Raw genomic sequence first — 22,373 nt, 5'->3', positions numbered from 1 at the left:
TCACTTTTTTTAGATTTGGGGAAGCAAGGAATCCAGGGTTCTCAGAGCAAATTCGCGGCGGCTGGCAACGTGCTGAGGTCGTCCACGTCCCGTTCCAGTCCACTGAGCGGAGAGGGCCGCTCAGGGACTCAGGTCCAGGGGGGACCAAGGGGCGGCAGGGGCGTCTGGGCAGCCTCCTCCGAGGAGAACGAGGAGCGCCCGTCCGCTGGCTTCCACGAGAAAACTTTGGACAGTGTGAGGCGGCCCGGCGCTCCCTGCTCAGGGCCCTCCGAGCCCCGCCCGAGAGCCTCACCTGTCCCTCCCCGAGGAAGTCCAGTTTTTCATAACGCTTCGCTCGCGACTTCACGTCCACTGCCATCCGTCGCGAGGAGCCCGTCTCCAGCTGAAAGGGGTGAGCTGCCAAGACTGCAGGAATTTAAAGCTACCTTAAAGCCTCCAACAGCCACTTCCGCCCACTGAGCGCCGACGCTTCACTCGCTCCGCCCCCACTTCCGGGGTGGGCGGGGATGCTCTGAAGTAGGTCCGGCCAGAGCCCTCCCTACGGAAGCTGCGCGAGGCGAGGCGGGACTCCCGGGCTTCCCTGACTCGGCCCCGTCTGCTCACGTGACCGCAGATAGTACCGGAGGCGTGGTCCTCTTACAGGTAGCTAGTGTGTCGCCCTGTTACCGTTTCAACAGGTATTTTCTTCACTACTGAGGACCGATCAGCGCTCTGAGTTCAGGATTTAATAGGTGTGTATGGGTGTGGAAGGCTTGGCCTTGTCTCTGATCTCTGGTTTTTGCTCAAGGCTATCCTGTCACCATGGTTACCATGGACCCCCCCCCCCCCCCCAAGCCGACAATTTCAAGTTACTTAAGCAGAGTTGGATGGTATCACCGACTGGATGGATATGAGTTTGAGTAGGCTCCGGGAGTTGGTGATGGACAGGGAAGCCTGGCGTGCTGTAGTCCATGTGGTCACAGAGTCAGACAAGACTGAGTGACTGAACTGAACTGAAGCGAGTGCTAGTTCTTAAGGTCTGGTCAAGAGGCATTCTTAGTCCTTTATGAAGAAGCACATTCAGGCAAACAAATTCCTAGTAAGCTGAACAATTTCGTGCTGTGGAACAGACTTCTGACCATCAGTTTTTCACCCTGTAAGGTGGAAGGAACTAATAGATTTCATCGTAGGCGGTTGCGAGGATTAAATGATACTTGCACAAAGTTTTAGGCATAGTGCTCAATGGTTAACTGTAATCAGTACCCGACTTTATTCGCTTTTCATACAAATCAACAAACACATTAATTCATATATTTAAAGAATATATATTGAGTGCTTACTGTATGTTGGGCTCTGTTGCAGACTCTGAGAAATCAGCCAGCTAAAAACAAAGATCCCTGCCTTCCAATGGGAGGAGCTAACAAAACAATTAAAATACGCTATAATACATAGTGACCAGTGCTACTGAGATAGTAAAGCAGGGAAAGGGAATAGATAGTAGGGTTTGTGATTTTAAATAGGGTGTTACCAGAAAGATATTACTGAAAAACCACTGCAAAGTTTTGAGCCGATAAATGATATCTGACTTAATGTTTTAAAAGCCTCCCTTTGTTGTGAGAAATTACACTATAAACTTAGAGGGGCAAGGAGAAGCAAGAAGGCCAGTTAAATAATTTTTGCAGTGATCCAGGTGATTGTATTGAGAGTACCAGTTTAGCTTCTAGACAATAGATTTGCTGACACTTAATATGGGTTATGGAAAAGAAAAGGATAATTCTAAGGTTTTGAGCTGGAGCATTTAATGTTTTAAGAATTTAACATTCTTAGAGAGATGGAAATAGACCACCTTACCTGCCTCCTGAGAAATCTGTGTCCAGGTCACAAAGCAACAGTTAGAAATGGACATGGAAAAACGGACTGGTTCCAAACTGGGAAAGGAGTACATCAAGGCTGTATATTGTCACACTGCTTATTTAACTTATATGCAGAGTACATTATGCAAAATGCTGGGCTGGATGAAGCACAAGCTGGAATCAAGATTTCCAGGAGAAATATCAATAACCTCAGATATGCAGATGACACCACCCTTATGTCTGGAAGCGAAGAAGAACTAAAGAGCCTCTTGATGAAAGAGGTAAGTGAAAAAGCTGGGTTAAAACTCAGCATTCAAAAAATCAAAGATGATGGCATCTGGTCCCATCACCTCATGGTGAATAGATGGTGAAACAATGGAAACAGTGACAGACTTTATTTTCTTGGGCTCCAAAATCACTGAAGATGGTGACTGCAGCCATGAAATTAAAAGATGCTTGCTCCTTGGAAGAAAAGCTATAACCTACCTAGACAGCATATTAAAAAGCAGGGACATTACTTATCAACAAAGTTGGTAAATACAGTCAAAGCTATGGTTCTTCCAGCAGTCATGTATGGATGTGAGAGTTGGACCATAAAGAAAGCTGAGCACTGAAGAACTGATGCTTTTGAACTGTGGTGTTGGGGAAGACTCTTGAGAGTCCCTTGGATGGCACAGAGATCAAAACAGTCAATCTTAAAGGAAATCAGTCCTGGATATTCATTGGAAGGACTGATGCTGAAGCTGAAACTCCAAAACTTTGGCCACCTGACGTGAAGAACTGACTCATTGGAAAAGACGCTGATGCAGGGAAAGACTGAAGGCAGGAGAAGGGGATGACAGAGCATGAAATGATTGGATGGCATCGTTGATTCAATGGACATGAGTTTGAGCTGGCTTCGGAGTTGGTGATGGACAGGGAAGCCTGGTGTGCTGCAGTCCATGGGGTTGCAAAGAGTCGGACATGACTGAGCAACTGAACTGATTTAATGTTTCTGAGAGTTGAGAATCCTGATTTTCAGAGTTATATTGAAGAAGGCAGCAGAATACAAAAGCTGACAACTTACTCAAGGTAATATAGTGTAAAAGTTGAGTCCTTGCTCTGGATCTAGACTACCTGCATATGAATATTGGACCCACAAATATTCATTTACTAGATTTATGATTTAGGCACATCATTTAACCTTTCTGTTGCTAGTTTCCTCTTGTGTAATAGGACCTGCTCACTGGGCTGCTACAAGGCTTAAATGACTGCACACTTCAAAAACCCTTAGGATACTGTCCAACAGTGCTCAGTTTATGTTAGCAATAACTGTTATTGGTCACCTTCCAACTCTTTGTCACCACTTGGGTCTTTATTGAGTGCTGATATATTCAGTAAGCAAAATTCTCCTACATCATAGAAAACACACCATCTCTATCACTCTCTCTCTTAATTGTGGCAAGTCATAGCTAGTGATATATGGTGTGTGACTTAGGTCACAGTTCCTTCTAAAAGACATCACTGTAACAGTAATCTATTCTCACTTGTAGAAACAAGCTAAATAGTGAACTAAATTTGAGGCTTGAGGTTCCCAAGTGTGCCATGGCATATAAATTGATAAGCCCACTAAACCATACTTTAGACAAGTGAATTTCTATTTTGGAACTTTTTAAATAGGGTAACAAAGGCAATGTCTAAGTGATATTCTGGGTCCATTAGGTCACTGTATAAATATGAAATACCATTAAGCATGTGTATAGCATTTTACAGTTAACAAGGCACTTTTACACACCAGTGGAAATCAGCTTCTAAGATGGTCCTAATGATTCTTGCCTTCTGGTATGAATGCATTTGGGTAGTTTCCTCAATGAAATGGACTATTTTCTGTAACGAACAGAGTATAGCAGAAATGAATTTGTATAGTGGGTGTAGATCAGAGGGATTGCTGTTTCTGCTTTTAACTTAGATCACCTCCTCTGGGGATGTCAGCCATCATGTTGTGAATTCATTTGGGGAGCCTTGTGGAGAGGCCTAGGTAGAGAATTGAGGCCTCCTACCAACAGCCAGCATCAACCTGCCAGCAAAGTGAGTTAGCTATCTTGTTGGAGCTAGATGGTCCAGCCCCAGGTGGCATTGACTGCAACCTTATGAGAGACACTGAGCAGAACTGCCCAGGCAAGCTGTTCCAGAATTCCTGACCTAGAGAAACCATGAGCTGTGAAGTGATTATTGTTTTTAGCCACTAAGTTTTGGGGTGCTTTGTTACAAAGTAATGGACAATACATGAACCAAGTACTTCCAGATGTGGAAGCTCGGTTTCGAAGAGGCAGAAGAACCAGAGATCAAATTGCCAACATTTGTTGAATCACAGAGAAAGCAACGGAGTTCTAGAAAAACATCTACTTCTGCTCCATTGAGTACACTGAAGCCTTTGACTGTGTGGATCACAACAAACAGTGGAAAATTCTTAAAAAGAGAACGGAGTACCAGACCACCTTACCTGTCATCCTGAGAAAGTCTATATATGGGTCAAGAAACATTTAGACCCAGACATGGAACAACTGATTGGTTCCAAACTGGGAAAGGTGTACGACAAGGCTATATATTGTCACCCTGCTTATTTAACTTATATGCAGAGTACATCATACGAAACACTGGGCTGGATGACTCACAAGCTGGAATCAAGATTTCTGGGAGAAATATCAACAACTTCAGATATGCAGATGATACCACTCTAACGGCAGAAAGTGAAGAGGAACTGAAGAGCCTCTTGATGAAGGTGGGAGTGAGAAAGCTGGCTTAAAACTCAACATTCAAAAAACAAAGATCATGGCATCTGATCCCATCACTTCATGGGAAATAGATGGAGAAACAGTGGAAAGTGTCAGACTTTATTTTTTTGGGCTCCAAAATCACTGCAGATGGTGATTGCAGCCATGAAATTAAAAGACGCTTACTACTTGGAAGGAAAGTTATGACCAACCTAGATGGCATATTCAAAAGCAGAGACATTACTTTGCCAACAAAGGTCCATCTAGTCAAGGCTATGGTTTTTCCAGTAGTCATGTGTGGATGTGAGAGTTGGACTGTGAAGAAAGCTGAGCACCAAAGAATTGATGCTTTTGAACTGTGGTGTTGGAGAAGACTCCTGAGAGTCCCTTGGACTGCAAGGAGATCCAACCAGTCCATTCTAAAGGAGATCAACCCTGGGATTTCTTTGGAAGGAATGATGCTAAAGCTGAAACTCCAGTACTTTGGCCACCTCATGCGAAGAGTTGACTCACTGGAAGACTCTGATGCTGGGAGGGATTGGGGGCAGGAGGAGAAGGGGACAACAGAAGATGAGATGGCTAGATGGCATCACTGACTTGATGGATGTGAGTTTGAGTGAACTCCGGGAGTTGGTGATGGACAGGGAGGCCTGGTGTGCTGCGATTCATGGGGTCGCAAAGAGTCAGACACGACTGAGCAACTGCACTAAGAAGACCTGAGTGTTCCTTGGACAGCAAGGAGATCAAACAAGTCAGTCCAAAAGAAAATCAACCCTGAATATCCATTGGAAGGACTGCTGCTGAAGCTGAAGCTCCAATACTTTGGCCACTTCATGTGAAGAACCAACTCATTGGAAAAGACTGTGATGCTGGGAAAGATTGAAGGCAAAAGGAAAAAGGGGTAGCAGAAGGTGTTAGCATCACCAACTCAGTGGACATGAACTTGAGCAAACTCCGGGAAATGGTGGAGGACAGAGGGGCCTGGCATGCTGTATTTCATGAGGTCACAGAGTCGGACATAACTAAGGGACTGAACAGCAACAGCAACAGTCAATACACTAATTTGATCCTGCCTATCAAACTGTATAGTACTGGAGAAAAAACTGCCAGTTGGACAAACTAAGCAATTCACTAATGGTTACAGATACTTAAGTGTTTAACTCCTACATGAGTATACAAGCTATTAAAGCTAAACCCAAATTCTTTCTATGACACTATCCTCCTTGGGAGCTCATCCTATGACAGCAGTTCCCACTAATATCCTTTTGTCATGCCTCTAGTCATAAATTATATAAAAGTGATATATTTTTTCATTGGAACTTTCATGGCAGCAGCTGTAGGAAAGGTGGCCCTCAGTTCCAGTGCTGGGGTTTCTAACTGCCAGCCCACAGTATTACTTAAGCCACTCTTCATCTCCTGAACCTACTGTTTCTGAAAGAAGAAAAAACTTGCCATGAGCTTCTTTTTACTGAAATAAGAAAGCTAAGGAGAAAAAAGAGAATAGTACTGGTTTTTAAGAAATTTTTCCAAATACATTTTTTAAATAATAAAAAAGAAATCCTGAGTCATTTATTTCTCATGCATTACCAGAGTAGCTTATTGCTAGCACCAAATTCCTATCTCACATTTGAGTTGGGTAACATTTATAATAGGCCACAATACAGAATTTACACAAAGAGCAGATCAACTCTGAAACAGTAGAAAAAACAAAATAAGTATAAAGATTAATCCATATGTAACTGGGCAAACACAACAATTCTACTCTATTACTCATGAATTACCCTTACTATTAGGGATGATTTCTTTAAAGTATATTCTACAAATCATTAAAGGTATGGAAGAGAATTTATTTCACTTTGTGAGGCTTTATTTTCACAATTATACATACCCTTGGCACAGGAAGACCCTATCAAAATTCTGTTAATTGACTTAAGGTAAATAGGTTGATTTTATGAGACTTTCAGACAATTAAGTTTGAGAAAGTTTATGATTATCAGGATTTGTATACATGATCACAATCAAAAGAAAGAGATAAACCAAAGAACAAGACTTTCTTAACCCCCCTGAAAACATAATAAATTACAATTTCTGGTCAAATGTTACTTGTATGCTATATTTATTTTTATCTCATTTTCCATTTTATACTCTGGCATTTCTTTTCTGAATACAGGTTACATATAATATTATGTGTTAACTCCCTAGTCTTAATATCACAAAGTCACCTGTTTTACCATGGGTATATTTTTATCATTTAAAGTAGGATATGCTTGTTAATAAGCGAGTTATACTCCAGTAATTTTGTGAATGCAAAAACACTGAGAAGTAAGAACAAATAATGGAGTTATTATTTCACGGATCCTCATTCAAGTTCAGGAAAATTACTTCTAGAAAGCTGCAATTCTGCCAAATATTTTCTATGTTTAAATGGAAACTGAAAGAAAAGTGAAATTACTGGAAGCCTTTGACGGTTCACTAGACATTGAGTGCTTTCAATAGTTCAACACTGTTATGCTTGATAATCAAGAGTAAATTAATAGGCTAACATTTTAAAATGTATACTTTAATTAAGGTATAAAGTATATAAACAATCAGGTAAGCTTATAGAGAAGCTGACCAAGATACATAAATTAGGAGACATAAGTGTCCATCTAAATTTTCTATACTTCATCTTTTTTTTCCTTTTTACAGAATATTTATTAAAGTTGTTTAATATACAATTTTTCATTTGTCATTCTGGAAGTCCTTTTTTAGAAAGACTCTTCTTTATCTGATGACAAATATTAGAGCCACATTATCAGTGATTATTCTGGACCTCCACGCTGAAAAAGAAGAAATAAAGCAATAAGATTAGGTGTTTCATTTACAAAGAAAATATTCATGGCAACTGTACAAATCTGAGACATTTTAAAGCAATGATCTTTAGGTCTTAAAACCAATTTCAGACTTTTCATAGCTTTTGGGCTCTCCTATCAATATTATAAAGAATTTCAGATCTGAAAGGGACTCAAGGTTGACGTAGGTCAATGGTCCTCGAATTTCTTGGTCCTTTACGCTATAAAAAAATTAATGAGAACCCTGGTCAGGAACTAGATCCCACATGCCACAACTTAAGAGTCTGCATGCTGGAACTAAAGAGCTCACATGCCTCAATGATCAAAGATTCAAAATGCCTACAAGTAAAACAATAACAACAAAAACCAAACAGATGCAGCCAAATAAAGAATTTAAAATAAACTAAATATTTTTTAAAAATTAATGAGGACCATAAAGAGCTTTTTTTCATGGGGTATATGTATTTTGCTATTTCCATACTATATACTTCTACACATATATTCTTCCAAGCACATTCACCAAGGGCTCAAACACCATTTACTTCTCATAGGCCTGGCCTACCTGACCATCCCTGTCTTAGGATGGACACACCTTGACAAGACAATTGGAAGAACATGTAAATCAGCAGCTGAAACTCCAAAGCTAATAATGTGAAGGTGTCTTCCACAGTATTGGGATAAAGAGCAACAACATACTTGGATAAATTCAATTTCTTCTTGAGACACAAGTTTCCTTCTGTATTTCTGAGGTAAAGTTTTTATCATCTCTGCCGTGTCTGGTGGACCCTGATGCATCAGCCAGTCTGGCGATTTACTTCCCTTAGAATGCTGTGAAATTGAAGAAGTATGAGATGGTAGTCCTGCTGATCGTAGAACTTCTGATACTGAAATTTAAAAAAACCCCAACTTAGAGGGATTGTTCAGAGTCTTAAAATACTATTTTGAGTTATTATTGAATCATCAAGGTATTCTTAAAATGATAAGTATTATAAATCCAAGAGGTAAGTATTATAGAGTAACTTGGTTGGGTAGCTATGTAGTTTCATAAGTTGGTTTTAAAGCAAATGAGGTAGTTTTAAGTGAGTGAACTACTAAATTGAGTAAGTTCATAAAATAATGAAATTTTTAGGTAGTGGAGTTCAATCCATGTGGATAACTGACATTACTTAAGTTTTGCCCTATGGTAGAGATTACAGGTAGTATCATACAATGGAGAATAAAAAAGTTGGAAAATGGAGATGAGATTTGTTTTCTCCAGACTTGTCTGTCACCTATAAATTCTTCAAGAGTTACAATAAGTTAAAAATATCCATATAAAATTTATTAAAATTCTCCCTGAATTAAAGGTTGGGTATCTTATAATAAAGACAGTGACAGATCAGTAAAAGAAAAACAGAACTTGTTCAGAATCTTCAGTTACTTTTAATGGGTAATGACTACTAAGTTCTAAGGCAATCCAAGAAATATTTACTGATTGAATGAACACATATATCAGTGAATGAGAAAGAGGTTAGCTGGGAGAAAGATATAGAATGGTGATTATTCATCATAAAGTCTGCAGATATAAACATGGGAGATTCTTCTGAAGGACAGAAGAAAAGGTAGAACAAAAATTCCCATATATAAACTCAATATAACCAAAAATTCAGAAATACCTACTGTTAAGTTACTACTTTTTAAAAGTAAGTAACAGAAGTTAGTTAACGCAACCTAACATACCACTGTGACCTAAGCTACAATTGTCAACCTGATTTTAAAATGAAAAATAGTCTATAATAAAATATTCATATATGGATCTGATTGTACATATTTTTTTAGCCTAAATAAACTGCAGCTTACCATTTGGTTTAGGATTGTCTCTTCTATCAGGGAACCTTATTAATGGAGTATGTGGCTTGACTACCTAAAAGAAAAATATAATGCATGAGAAAGAAATGAAGTACTAAGATAACCTCATTAACTACATAAGAAATAATCTACTGAATCCCACAAGCAGATACCTTTGTTAAAATAACTTAGTACTTGACAGCAACTTTAAATTTTCTATTAAAAAAATTACTTTTAAATTTTATTCTTGTATTTCCCTTGTGGCACAATGGATTCAGAATCCACCTGCCGATGCAGGGGACACAGTTCACTCCGGTCCAGGCAATTTCCACATGATGCAGAATAACTAAGCCTAAGCGCCAGAACTACAAAGCCTGTGCTCTAGAGCCCATCAGCTGCAACTACTCATCCCACGTGCTGCAACAACTGGAGCCCACGTGGAGCCAACATAGAGCCTATGGTCCACAACCAGAGAAGCCGCCACAGTGAGAAGCCCACGCACCACAGGGAAGAGCAGCCCCTGCTCGCAGCAACTAGAGAAAGCCTGGGCTGCAACGAAGAACCAGTACAGCCACAAAGGAATACATAATTTTACTCTTCCCCAGCAAGGATAGCTAGTCTATGAACTATTCATTGTTTATATTATTTGATATGCATAATAAATTTGTACTTCATACATCACAAAACATTGTACTGTACTGCCAACTGACCTCAGAACAACCGTATAAGGTGACATGGATTTTACACTGCGTGACTTCTAAATCACCCTGCTGACTGGTAAGAACTGGAAGTTTCCTTGACTTGTACTGACTATTGTCTCTGTACTATGTTTTAATACTTAGTAGTTTAGAATCGGAGAAGGCAATGGCACCCCACTCCAGTACTCTTGCCTAGAAAATCCCATGGATGGAGGAGCCTGGTGGGCTGCAGTCCATGGGGTCGCCAAGAGTCTGACACGACTGAGCGACTTCACTTTCACTTTTCACTTTCCTGCATTGGAGAAGGAAATGGCAACCCACTCCAGTGTTCTTGCCTGGAGAATCCCAGGGACAGGGGAGTCTGGTGGGCTGCCGTCTATGGGGTCACACAGAGTCGGAGACGACTGAAGCGACTTAGCAGCAGCAGCAGCAGCAGTTTAGAATAGGGTAAAAAGCATACAGAAAATCAGGTAATCAAAAAAACTTTTTCTGACAACAAAAGTAATACATGTTCTATGTACAAAAAACTGGTAAAAACACAGAAAAGCAGAAAGAAAAAAACATCTATAAGCTCAAAACACACATAAAATAGCTTTAAACATCTGATAACTCTTGACTTTATTCTTTTTCCTACTCCCATAGAAATACATGTATTTACATAACTTTTTAATAAGCTATTTGAAGAGTATTAATTTTTTATCACTAAAAATTCCAGATAATGCTATAGAGGAACTTAAGCAGAACTTTCAGTATGAAATCATCTGAATATATATAAAATGCTAAGACTAATAAACAGAACCCTAAAAATAACTTCTTACACTGTCTAGTAACTTTCTTTTCAGAGCCAGGCTTCTTGAAAGAGTGTTCTATCCATCTTCCAGGCTGATGTTTTTCAGGATAAACTTCAAACTGGCATTTGGCACCTACAGGTCCATCATGATCTGGCCTCTCCCTACCTCTCCAGTCTCATTCCCCACCATGGTACCATTCACTCCAGGTACTCTGAAGTACTTTTTATTTCCCTAACTCATCAGACCATTTCCACCCTCATTCAACTGAGAGCTCACGTGCTCTGGCAGGAAATCTCTCCCTGGTTCCACCCTAAGTCCATGTCTCTGCTTTTACCTGACTATCTTGTAAAACAGCTCAACTGTCACTCTTAAGAAGATTCCCCATCCCTAAATTCGATTTAAAAAAGACTCCTATGTTTCCACAGCAACCTGAACATCTTAAGAGTACTGTGTAGAGGACACCTTAATGAGCCAATGACTACAGGACAGCAAAGTTCCTGGAAGGGCAGAGATGGAAAATGAAGTACTTCTGCAGCAGCACCCAGTACATGCTCAGCAACCATCAGACAAATGAGCGAACAGACCATTTGTCAGTCAGGGTTAACTCTACAGGCAAGTGAATATGTATACACACACTTAAATGTATGTACATATACCAGAGAGAAAGAGTCCATTTCAACAGTTTTTGTACACTTAAAAGCATAGTAATATGCTTTTACAGATCAGTTGGCTCTCCCTTTATTTGTACCTTTCTAAGTCTCTTAGTTTCAGCTGTGCCTCATATAACACTGCCTATTCATTTGCTGGCCAACCTGAGAACACTTTTAAAAGGGGAGTGAGACCACTTACATTTATAACTCATAAACTTGGTATATTTTCTGTCATATCATTATTTAACATTCTTTGTCCTATGATCTTTTTCTTTGCTTTCATTTGTGGGGTTGGTTGGTAGGCTGGTTGGTGGTTTTTTGGTATTTAGAAAGAGCTGTACTTTTGTATAATGTTTATATTATGCTGTTACCTTTAGATAATATTCTTAATTGCCTGTTTCTGAGATACTATCTATTGGTTCATTATCACTAGAAAGAATGAAGGTAATTGATGGTAATCTCGTCTCTGCCACCCCTCCCCATCTTTTACTACCAGTTAATAACTAGAGGCAATTACAAGTTTATTCTACTTTCTGTATACTCTTCCTCTTATTCCTCCGTTTAAAAAGTCTTACTAGATATATACTGTCAGAGCAAATACTACCAACAAGTCTTTCTCCCTTCTCTGCATTATCTAGCCTTAATTCTACAGTTAAATACACTCAGTGATTATATCCAGTTCCTGTGTTAAAACAGCTACAAGTAGAACTAAGTACTCCTTAGTTGTCTGATGCTCATTCCCTGGGAGAGCTAGTAGGAAGAGCTTTGGGGAACAGTATTCCCTGAGTTATTAAAGGTTTAGAAGAGTTTGTGGCCTTTATACTTGAAGGTTAGTGCAGCTAGATAAAGCTTAGGTTTACATTTTCTTTCCTTAACTACCTTAAATGTGGTATCCACATGTTTTCCTTTAAGAAGTATTATTGTTGAAAACTTTGATAACTTAGTAAGTGCTTGGTCTTATTGCTTGGATCACCAAATAATTCTTTTCTTTATAAGTCAATGATTTTACTAGAATATACCCGTTGGTCAACAAACTAGGTCAAATCTCTCAACTACAAGGTATAACTTTAAGTCTCTTTTTGTATCAGGAAAGTTCTATTAAATTATAGGTATTGAGACTTGGTCAACTCTATTTTCACTTTTTCAGAGACTTACTATACAAAAGTTGCTTCATCTTGTCTTTATCTACTTCTATGGCATTCTCTGAATCCCTTTAATCTTTTTTCATGATCTTTGATTTTTTGGGGAAACTTATTTTATGAAAGAATCCACTTCTATGATTCATGAAGCCCAGGCTAAGTTAAAAGTGACGCGTTCTGGAGGAAACGACACTCCACTCTGGACCTTCTGGTTAGAACTACTGTCTTCTCTCTCTACCTCAACTGAAAACCCAGCCTCATGCCGCCTCAATCCCTGCCCTACGATTCTTGGAAGATGCCAAAGTCGACCATGTTAGAGGCTTTTTCAGAGGAGAAGACAACTCTTGCCTTCCCAGAAGACCAAGCCTCTACTTACTTTGCTTTATGAGGCGGATAGCAACTCCAAACCACGGACAGGTTGGGACCTGCGCAGGCCTCAATCATTATCTGTGTGTTTTTAATCCTTTTTCTCCTTTCCTCTACTATTTACTTCAGGAAAACTTCTAAGTTGCCCATTGACCTTTGTGTTCTTTCCAGTTTAGCGTCTATTCCTGAAAGGTTCTTTTCTTTTATTCTTAATTCTTTACTGAGTTCAGAGCTGTAGCATCCCTAAAATCTTAACCTAAAAGCCAAACTCAACTACAGCCTTTTAACTCTCTTCTTTGTTATTTCCCACTATCAGTTTCAGCCAGCCCTTCATTTCCTTGATCTCTCCCTTTTCTCCCAGTCAACTGGTTCCATCTTGACTTTACTTCCTTTTTCATCTAGCCTAGACCCACAATCCACTGAGCAACCTCCTAGCACTCTCAACTGCCTTGCTGTGAATCTCAAACCCTGAATTAACCCACCTACCTACCTTCTTCCCCTGTCTTATACAGTTAAATGATTTCCTACATGATTATCTCCTCTCTACTACTGCATCATCCCAAACGTATCAAATATACACTGCTTGGCATTCAGCAAGCATTTATAACTTACTCTTCTAAAATTATTTTTAAATACCCTGCATCCAGCCAAATTCCTCTACTTAATGGTGACACCATGCTTTGAGAATTCCTATCAGTTTGTGCCAGTCTGCTGAAATACTACTCTCTCTTCAGATACCGATCAAGTTCTAAGCTCTGTGGAAGCACCATGTATTATCCTGTTGGCACTGTGGTCCCAGCACTGAGCACAGGCCTGGCACAGAGGTACCCAACACATTTTGCTAATGTTAACATGTTGTCAGCACGTACTGCTTTGTATTATGAATGTGAATATAAGTCTTCGCAGCTCTGTTAGAAGTGGACAGCCCATTCCTTATTCTGTATCTCACAGCATCTTTTTTGTTGCATGTATTAATAGTACTTTATTATTGCTGTGTGCTGTTCCACTTTAACAAGTCTACCACACTTTATATTGCTAATGGATATTTGGATATTTTCTGGTTTAGGTGTTACTATGAATAAAGCAACTATGAACATTTTTATCTTGTTTTTTAAATAGGTATATGCACTCATTTCTCTGGGGTATAAACCTATGAGTAAGACTGCTGGGACATAGGGTAGGTATGTCTAACTAGTAGTAAAGGCCCACAAAACAGTTTTCCAAAGTGGCTATACCTTTTTATATTCCCACCAGTAATGTATGAGAGTTTCGGGTGCTTTGTTTTCTCATCACCACTTGGCAGTGTCAGTCTTTTTAATAATTTTGGTGGTTTCCTGGTTTTAATTTGCATTTCCCTGGAAAGTAATCATGTTGAACATCCTTTCACTGGCTTAGTGCTCATTCAAATATCTTGCTTTGTGCAATATCAAGTTTTTTTACCCATTTAAAAAACTGGGCTATATATTATTGATATATATAATTATCTATTAAGGATACCAGTCCTTTGTCAGGTGTTCTTCTGTCTTCACAAAATCTTTAATTAAGGCTTAATAACTACACACTGAATGAATAAGTGAGGATCATTCATTGCAATAGGAGCAAAGACTGGGATCTAAGATTATATTCCAGAGTGAAATAACTGTAAGAAAAAGTCTTTCAAGAGACGTACTTGTGGAAAGGGAAATGCACTTCTCATATCAAAGTTAAAAGTTAATTGTACAATAATGCAATTTGAGTTGGAAAAAAACTCGAGTAAAACAACCACAAAAGTGGAGGTTGTAGCCCTTTATAGACCAAGTTTAATTTTCCTACTTAAGCTAAAGACCACAGTTGGAGAAGCAAAAACAAAAGCTGTCAGGAGTTAGTAACTGATAAGTGGATTGATAAAGTCCCTCTAGCGCCAATCTAAACGCAGGGAAAAAACATTACAGAAAAAATTAAATATATATTTTTTCCATTCTCCCCCATCAGGCCTATAACCAGACGCTGGTTGGTGGAGGAGAGTATCCGGCGAGGACGCAGCTCGCGGGGCCAGTTCTCTGGCCATTCCCAAGACCTTGAAGGGACACTGGGTCAGAGCGAAGGTTCGCTTCCTTTCACTCCTCTACCGCCTTCCTTCCGATTGGCTGATTCGCGACAACCTAGACAATACCGGTCGCTGATTGGCCAGGATATTGCCAGGGCAGCCAAGCCTGCAGCCTGCTAAGAGGCTAAGGAGGTCTCGGTGGAGGGCAGTCCAGGGACTTTGCAACAGCTAAGTGCCTACCTGCGGAGATGCACTCCCTCGGCTTGGCTCGAATCGTCAGCTCCATCCCAGGCTTCACTGCCCGTCCCAACAAGCGCAAGGTCCAATTCTCACATACACCCGGGGAAGCAGCTGCTGGCCCTAGGCAGGGCCGCGGTCATCGCGCAGCCTCCACCACCGCCTTTCCTCCCCAGCGCGGGTGCTACAGTCAGCACCTTCCCTATAGCCCACGGCGCAGAAAGGCGACCGAGTCTCCTTACCTGAACGACCCTGCTGGCAGACGCCATCTTGCTGCCCATCATGACCCCCGAGAAGGGGCAGCTTCCGGGGCGCTTGCGAGCCGCGGTTTTAACAGGCGTCCGGCGCGGCTGGGGGCGGGCCCTGCCTGTGACGTCACGGAGGAGGGGCGGGTGCCCGGGCAGGACCCTCCTCCACTGTGGAGCTAGCCCCACCCCCTTGTGCCTGACTCCGCCCCGCCTCTCTTCCCGCTGGGGTGCTGACCCACGTGTTTCCCGTTGTTTTCGTTTTGCAGGTAAAGATTTGTGATGTTGGATTTATTTTGTTCATCAGCCTATGAGTGACCTAGGACCATTTCTTCCCCGGAAAAGTTTTTAATTTCAGCGTAGTCCAAAATGTAATATGAAACCAAATAAGTAATATAAATTCTTTTGGCTACCTAAAATGAACAATCTTGTTAAAATTTGGGGAGTAAGAAGCAAACTCAAAGAGTGGTAGCCAATTCCTACTCTATAGGTTCTATGGGTCTCATATTCCGTTGGTTTTTAGAAATTTGTTAATTTTTTTTTTTTTACTGAAGTATAGTTGTTTTACAATGTGTTCATTCCCGTTGCTTATTAACATTGCTTGATTTGGTTTTCTGATTCCTTTCTCTACCATTACTCCTGATATTAAACTGCTGCCTGCTTCGGGTTTGAGAAAACTCAGAAGTTCTAGTTTGTTTTTTTTTTTGAAACATGAGCCATCCATCATTCCCCCAAGTTGTATTAATGTTAAATTCTATGGTAAATATTAGTGTTTACAATGTTAAAAATTTAATACACAGTACAATATGTTGCAGCCATTTTGTAGGTAATGTAACACCTTACATTATTGTAAATATTTAGAGCAACAAATGTTTTGATGATCTAAGTCAATGTTTTCTAAATCTAGGAGTTATTTAACCTAAATATGGGCCCTTCTGATTCAGAATTTCTGGAGACCAGGAATCTTTTTTTTTTTTTTTTAATGCTTTCAAAGCTTGTTTTAGCAGCACATAGCATATTCTATGGAGAAGGCAATGGCACCCCACTCCAGTACTCTTGCCTGGAAAATCCCATGGGCGGAGGAGCCTGGTGGGCTGCAGTCCATGGAGTCGCGAGGAGTCAGACGCGACTGAGCAACTTCACTTTCACTTTTCACTTAACTGCATTGGAGAAGGAAATGGCACCCCACTCCAGTGTTCTTGCCTGGAGAATCCCAGGGACGGGGGAGCCTGATGGGCTGCCGTCTATGGGGTCGCACGACTGAAGCGATTTAGCAGCAGCAGCAGCATATTCTAAAATCAGATTGATAAAGTGGTTAGGTGGGCAAACCACATGAACTGGCAAATTAAAAAAAAAGAAAAACAAATTTCCCTTAAAAATACTAAAAGACATTCAACCTTCCTTATTGTAAGAAAAATTTAAACTACATTGAAACACTATTTTTTTAATCCATCAAATTGGCCAATAGCCATAGTTTGGACAATATGATCTGGGGAGGCTGTGGGGAAAGAGGCACTGATGTATATCATTTAAATTTTAGTTTAAGGCAGGACAAGAAAAATTAAACAAAATTCTCTCTGTGGATTAATATGCAGTGTGCGTCTCCATTACACATTAACCACAGCTCCTCAAAGATGGAAGCACCTGCTCAACCATATCCTTTTCTTTCTTTCTTCTGAGGCTGGCAATGTAACTTCTTCAAACAATAGGGTTCTTTTCCAGTTCTGTAAGGGGTCACAGTGACTTGTCGCTCAGTTTGTACCTGCTTACCTGGACTAAGCATGCTTTGTGGACTTCATGTGAAGTATCAGTTTGTCATTTATATATACAGTCCTTTGTCTCAAAAAGGTACATGATTGTGCCTTTGACTTCTAACAGGCAGAACAGTCCTCAGAGCTTTCTGAGAATCTGCTTCCTGATTATAATCTTCAGTTTGGTTTATATAAAATTCCTTCCCCCCTACCCCCACAGACCTTAACTATTCAGTAATTCATTGAATTTTCATCAACAGTGGGAGTAAAAGATGGTACTCAAAAAAACCCCACAAAACTACATACTGAGTGACTCCAATTATATGACATTCTGGAAAAGGCAAAACTATGAAGACAATAAAAATAAGGGTGGTGGTCAGGGGTTGGGGGGAGGGAGGGACAAACAGGCAGAGCACAGGGAATTTTTAGGACAGCGAAACTATTCTGTATGATAGTATCAATATAATGGTGGGTACATGCCATTATATTTATCAAAATTCATAGAATATGCAACCTTTGGATGATAGCGACACGTTAATGTTAAGGTTCGGTTGTAGCAAACTTACCGCTGTAGTGGGGGACGACAGTGGGGGAGGTTGTACATGTGTCCGAGCAGTAGGTATATGGGAACTCTCTGAACTTTCTGCTCCATTTTGCTGTGAACCTAAAACTGCTTGAAAAAAAATAAAGTATATTAAAAAAAATTTTAAAGGCCCCATTGCTGTAAGCAGAAAAACTAATGTGTTCTTGAAGTTCAAAAATGGTGACTAACCTGGAGTCTACTATACAGAGTGGAGTAAGTCAGGAAGAGAAAGTCAAATACTGTATATTAATGCATATATATGAAATTTAGAAAGACAATACCGATGACCTTACATGCAGGGCAGCAAAGGAGACATAGATGTAAAGAACAGACTTTTAGATTCAATGGGAGAAGGAGAGGGTGGGATGATTTGAGAATAGCACTGAAACATGCATATAACCAGGCATAAAATAGAGGACCAGTGCAAGTTCAATGCGTGAAGCAGGGCACCCAAAGCCCCTGGGTTTTGACAACCCAGAGGGATCAGGTGGGGAGGGAGGTTCAGGATGGGGGCACACATGTATACCTGTGGCCGATGCATGTTGATGTATGGCAAAAACCATCACAATACTGTAATTATTCTCCAGTTAAATTAGTTGAAAAAAAAAATAAAACTCCTTTTTAAAAAAAATGGTGACTAGAGTTGATGACATTGCATTGTACAGTTGAAATTTACTAAGAAAATAGAACTTAAGTGTTCTCACCAAGAAAAGGAAAAGTAAATATTTGAGGTGCTGGATGTGTTAACTAGATTGTGGGAATCCTTTCACAGTATACACATACATCAAGTCATCACAATGTAAGTTTTAAATATTTTGCATTTTATTTGTCAGTGACAAACGGCAACCCACTTCAGTATTCTTGCCTGGAGAACCACTTGGTCAGAGGAGCCTGGCAAGCCACAGTCCATGAGGTCGCAAAGAGTCTGCCACCCGTATCTTCAGTAAAGTTGGCAGGGAAGAAAGCTCAAAAGCAACAGCAGCTTAGATTTCTAGTACACAGACACTTCATTTACATTTAGAGAAACAGCAACTTTCTGTGTGAAAATCTACAATGCTAGATTCTCATTCTGAAGTCATTCGAGAGACACAGGTAGCCTTTTTGGCTACTTTTCTACTAATATTTTTCATTTTCCTTTATGATTATATTTAAGAAAGAAATGAAGAAAATGGAAAAAGAATTCCCATGGTTTAGAGATTTTACCAAAATATAAACTTTCCAAGTCCTCTAATTCCAAGAAGTTTCACCAGAATACCTGATGATGAGATTAGAAAATGTCAAATGCAGGATAAATTACTGGTCATATTGGTATGAATTTTGTTTGGGGAGGACTACCAGGAAAATGCTCTGACTTTTCTCTACTTGTGGATTTTTTTAATAAGTGTTGGCATTCATACTCCACAGAGTTCTCATCCAGGCCCCTTCTTGATTAGTTCTTTCTAGGATGGAAATGCGGAGAAGGCAATGGCACCCCACTTTTCTTGCCTGGAAAATCCAATGGACGGAGGAGCCTGGTGGGCCGCAGTCCATGGGGTCGCTAAGAGTCAGACAAGACTCAGCGACTTCACTTTCACTTTTCACTTTCATGCATTGGAGAAGGCAATGGCAACCCACTCCAGTGTTCTTGCCTGGAGAATCCCAGGGACGGGGGAGCCTGGTGGGCTGCCGTCTATGGGGTCACACAGAGTTGGACACGACTGAAGCGACTTAGCAGCAGCAGCAGGATGGAAATGACAATAGGAGCTGAACCTGAGACAGCAAACTGCCTCGATTCCCAAATTCTATTTTATTTTCCTGCTCAATTTTAATCACCCTCCTGTCATCATACCATTTGATTACTCATTCTCCCTTTTTTTTGACACGTATACACTGCTGTATCTATTTTTGGCTGCACTGGGTCTTCCTCGCTGTGTGCGGTCTTCCTCTCTCTAGTCGTGGCGAGTGGAGGGCTTCTCAGTGTGGTGGTTTCTCTTGTTGCGGGGCACAGGCTGTAGGTGCATAGGTTTCAGTAGTTGCGACTGGCAGGCTCTGGGCACTTGGGCTTTGGTAGTTGTGGCACAGAAGCTCATTAGTTGTGGCTCACGGGCTCTAGAGCATGCAGACTTCAGTAGTTTCGGTGCATGGGCTCAGTTGCTCTGTGGCATGTGGAATCGTCTCCGATCAGGGATGGAACCAGTGTCCCCTGCATTGGCAGGCGGATTCTTACACACTATGCCACCAGGGAGGTCCAGGTCCTGTGATTTTTGTCTTGTATTAATGAAACAATGAATGTTGTCTACCCTCCAGTTCTACAAGGATCAAGTCATTGATTGCTAACCTCTAGGACACTGTGTAAGAATTCAGGACAAAGAACAGGAGCACTCAGTGCTTTGGGAGAACAGGCAAACAAAAACGGCCCTTAGATATACTTTAGGACGTGTTTTATGAATCTGGATTCTTGCATCCTCCGATACTTAGAAAAGCACTAAAATATCATTAACTGATGTATCTGTTTCCCTTAACTAAACTGCTAAGATATATGCTGGATTGCACATACTTTGTAGCCAAAATCTCATATATACTGGCCTCTTCCTCCCTACCTCTTCAGAGCACTTCCTCAGAGCTATCTGAGAGGCTATTAGTGCTCAGTAAGACACTGACTAAAACTCAACTCTCAGCTGTTACACTGTACATCCTTCTTTAGTCAACAGTCTATACCCTGACTGCTGTTCTTTGGCTGTTTTCATGGACCTGTGGAGCACAGCACCCAGTTCTACCTCATCTATTGTGTCTTCTTAATATCCTTATCTTACCTAGCCTTTGACTCCTTCCTTGTCCCATGTACCTTGTTCCTGACAGTGGCCGTACATCTGTGGGGCAGAACTCAGTATGCATGACAGCTTCCTGATGTGATCGAATACAAAGTGCCCAGAACAACTTGTGGATTTTTTTGATTAAAAAAAATCTGAAACTACATTTAATAAAGCACTTAGATCTAACTTCTGGTTTGCCAGAAAACAGAGGTGAAACAAGCTATGTAAACTACTAGGAAGCAATTGGACAAGTCAGAAGAGACCTTTCTACAGGGCAATCGCTTCCTCTGACAATGACTGTTAAGAACTTGTAGGGTGACTTCCCTGGTGGTCCAGTGGCTAAGACTCTGAGCTCCCAGTGCAGGGGGCCCAGGCTCGATCCCTGGTCGGGGAGCTAGATCCCACATGCTACAACTAAGACCCAGAGCAGCCACATAAATAAATAAAATTAAAAAAAAAAAAAAAGAAGAACTTGTAGGGGGTGGGTGGGGGGAAGGAGGCTATAATCTGTTGCAGCTACTCAGTTCAGTTCAACTACAGATCTTCCTTATGAGGGGGTTACATCCTAATAAACCCATCCTAAGTTGAAAATATCCTAAGTCAAAAAGCATTTAATATACCTAATCTTAAATGTGCTCAGAACATTTACATTAACCTACAGTTAGGCAAAATCACCTAATGCAGCCTATTTTATACTAAAGTACTGCGTATGTCATGTAACTTACTGACTACTGTACGGAAAGTGAAAACCAGAATGGTTGTAAGTATATCGGTGTTCGCCTCTGTGACTGTGTGGCTGACAGATGTGGCTTGCTGCTGCTGCCCCCATTACTATAGATCCTGAGAGTGTTAGCCCAGGAAAAGATCAAAATTTGAAGTATGGTCTCTACCGAATGCATATAGCTTTTACACCATCATAGAGTTGAAAAATCCTAAGTTGAACCATCATAAGCAGGGGACCAACGTATGCTATTGTAGAAGAAAGGCAGCCATAGATAATATGTAAACGTGTGGGTGTGGCTTTGTTCCAATAAAACTTTATTTACAAACTCAGGCAGCTGGTAAATCAGTTTGATATGAGGAAATAGCCAACCAAAACAACCATCATTCCCACATTTTTGAGAAAAAGTGTATTAGCACAGACACCACTAGCCTGGATTTTTAGACTGTGTTTGAGATGTAAAATATTTCGGTCCCCAATTGAGAAAGCTCTTCAGATGGGCATAATCTCTGATGCCCTCTTCAGATATGGTCCAAGTTAGTAATGGACAGGGAGAACCTCCCAAAGGGCAGAGTGAAGGACCACAGATAAAGAACTGCTTCTTGACAGAAGAACAAGAGCCAAACCCAAAGGTATTCCCTGTCCCCTTAGAAGGGCTCTTCCTTTCCTTTGCCAAGCAGTATTTCAGAATTGCCCCAGTCACCATTATTTGCTGACTGTGTGAAGCAACATCATTTGTCTTTTCAGGTCATAGGGTCTTCAGATCAGGAAGAATCCATCTGAACATAACTGGAGACTCTTTGAAACTGGTATGCCTGGGTGACATTGTTGGCTTACCATCTTTGGGGAAAGGCGCATCTTCTACATGCAGAAGGGAAATTAATATTTAAGACCAAGGTAGCAGGCTGTGGTAGACTATATTCTTTTCAGCAAATATCCATTTGCTTTCCCCTACTCTGAAACTCAGCACTTCCTGCTGTGAGAGAGGTTGAGTGTTGAGCTTGGTCAATGGAACCTGGGTGGATATGTACACTTGCTCTCAGTAGAAATCAAATGTGCTTGCATAATTTGACTTGGCCTCATAAGCCATGAGCATGTGTTTCAGATAGTGGCTGCTCCCTCAGCCTGGGT

General features: G+C 40.7%; 3 protein-coding genes and 1 long non-coding RNA gene across 14 annotated transcripts in view; 1 reads left to right on the top strand and 3 right to left on the bottom strand.

Moving 5' to 3' along the window:
* CDK7 (cyclin dependent kinase 7) overlaps positions 1-472 on the bottom strand; it is a 28,350-nt gene extending 27,878 nt beyond the window's left edge. For all 4 annotated transcript variants that reach the window (XM_086362055.1, XM_086362056.1, XM_086362058.1 and 1 more), the window contains exon 1: positions 293-472. In XM_086362055.1, coding sequence (XP_086218181.1) covers positions 293-358 — 66 coding nt within the window. In that variant the 5' untranslated portion in view covers positions 359-472. The remainder of the gene's footprint in view (positions 1-292) is intronic.
* LOC147350487 (uncharacterized) lies at positions 473-16,076 on the top strand. 8 transcript variants are annotated; one of them, XR_015148948.1, is made up of 7 exons: positions 517-731; positions 7,968-10,020; positions 11,158-11,344; positions 13,622-13,711; positions 14,007-14,064; positions 14,859-14,971; positions 15,665-16,076. XR_015148948.1 is itself a non-coding variant. In XM_086362061.1 (5 exons), the coding sequence occupies exon 5, from the start codon at positions 15,162-15,164 to the stop codon at positions 15,576-15,578; it is 417 nt and encodes a 138-aa protein (XP_086218187.1). In that variant the 5' UTR covers positions 473-731; positions 9,522-10,020; positions 11,158-11,344; positions 13,622-13,711; positions 14,859-15,161; the 3' UTR covers positions 15,579-16,076. The 8 variants fall into 8 exon arrangements, 6 of the variants coding, with proteins under 6 accessions (XP_086218187.1, XP_086218186.1, XP_086218188.1 ...); XM_086362061.1 differs by lacking the exon at positions 14,007-14,064 and having other exon boundaries at positions 473-731; positions 9,522-10,020; positions 14,859-16,076; XR_015148949.1 differs by lacking the exons at positions 517-731; positions 14,007-14,064 and having other exon boundaries at positions 9,318-10,020.
* On the bottom strand, positions 6,554-15,441 carry KGD4 (alpha-ketoglutarate dehydrogenase subunit 4). The gene is made up of 4 exons (XM_086362067.1): positions 15,393-15,441; positions 9,256-9,319; positions 8,113-8,300; positions 6,554-7,404 (listed from the first exon to the last, which is right to left on the bottom strand). The coding sequence occupies exons 1-4, from the start codon at positions 15,432-15,434 to the stop codon at positions 7,387-7,389; spliced, it is 312 nt and encodes a 103-aa protein (XP_086218193.1). The 5' UTR covers positions 15,435-15,441; the 3' UTR covers positions 6,554-7,386.
* Positions 16,077-16,418: 342 nt separating the features above from the next.
* Positions 16,419-20,991, bottom strand: LOC147350486 (uncharacterized). Its single transcript, XR_015148950.1, has 2 exons — positions 17,713-20,991; positions 16,419-16,687 (listed from the first exon to the last, which is right to left on the bottom strand). It is a non-coding gene; the product is annotated as an uncharacterized LOC147350486 (long non-coding RNA).
* Between the last annotated feature and the right edge of the window lie 1,382 nt (positions 20,992-22,373).

Source organism: Bos grunniens, chromosome 20, assembly GCF_055505025.1.
Source record: "Bos grunniens cultivar Pamir isolate PY7600 chromosome 20, Bosgru_T2T1.0, whole genome shotgun sequence".
In the NCBI taxonomy this organism is placed as follows: Eukaryota; Metazoa; Chordata; class Mammalia; order Artiodactyla; family Bovidae; genus Bos; species Bos grunniens.
The sequence above is the reverse complement of the archived record's forward strand: the minus strand, read 5'-3'. Positions and strand labels throughout refer to the sequence as shown.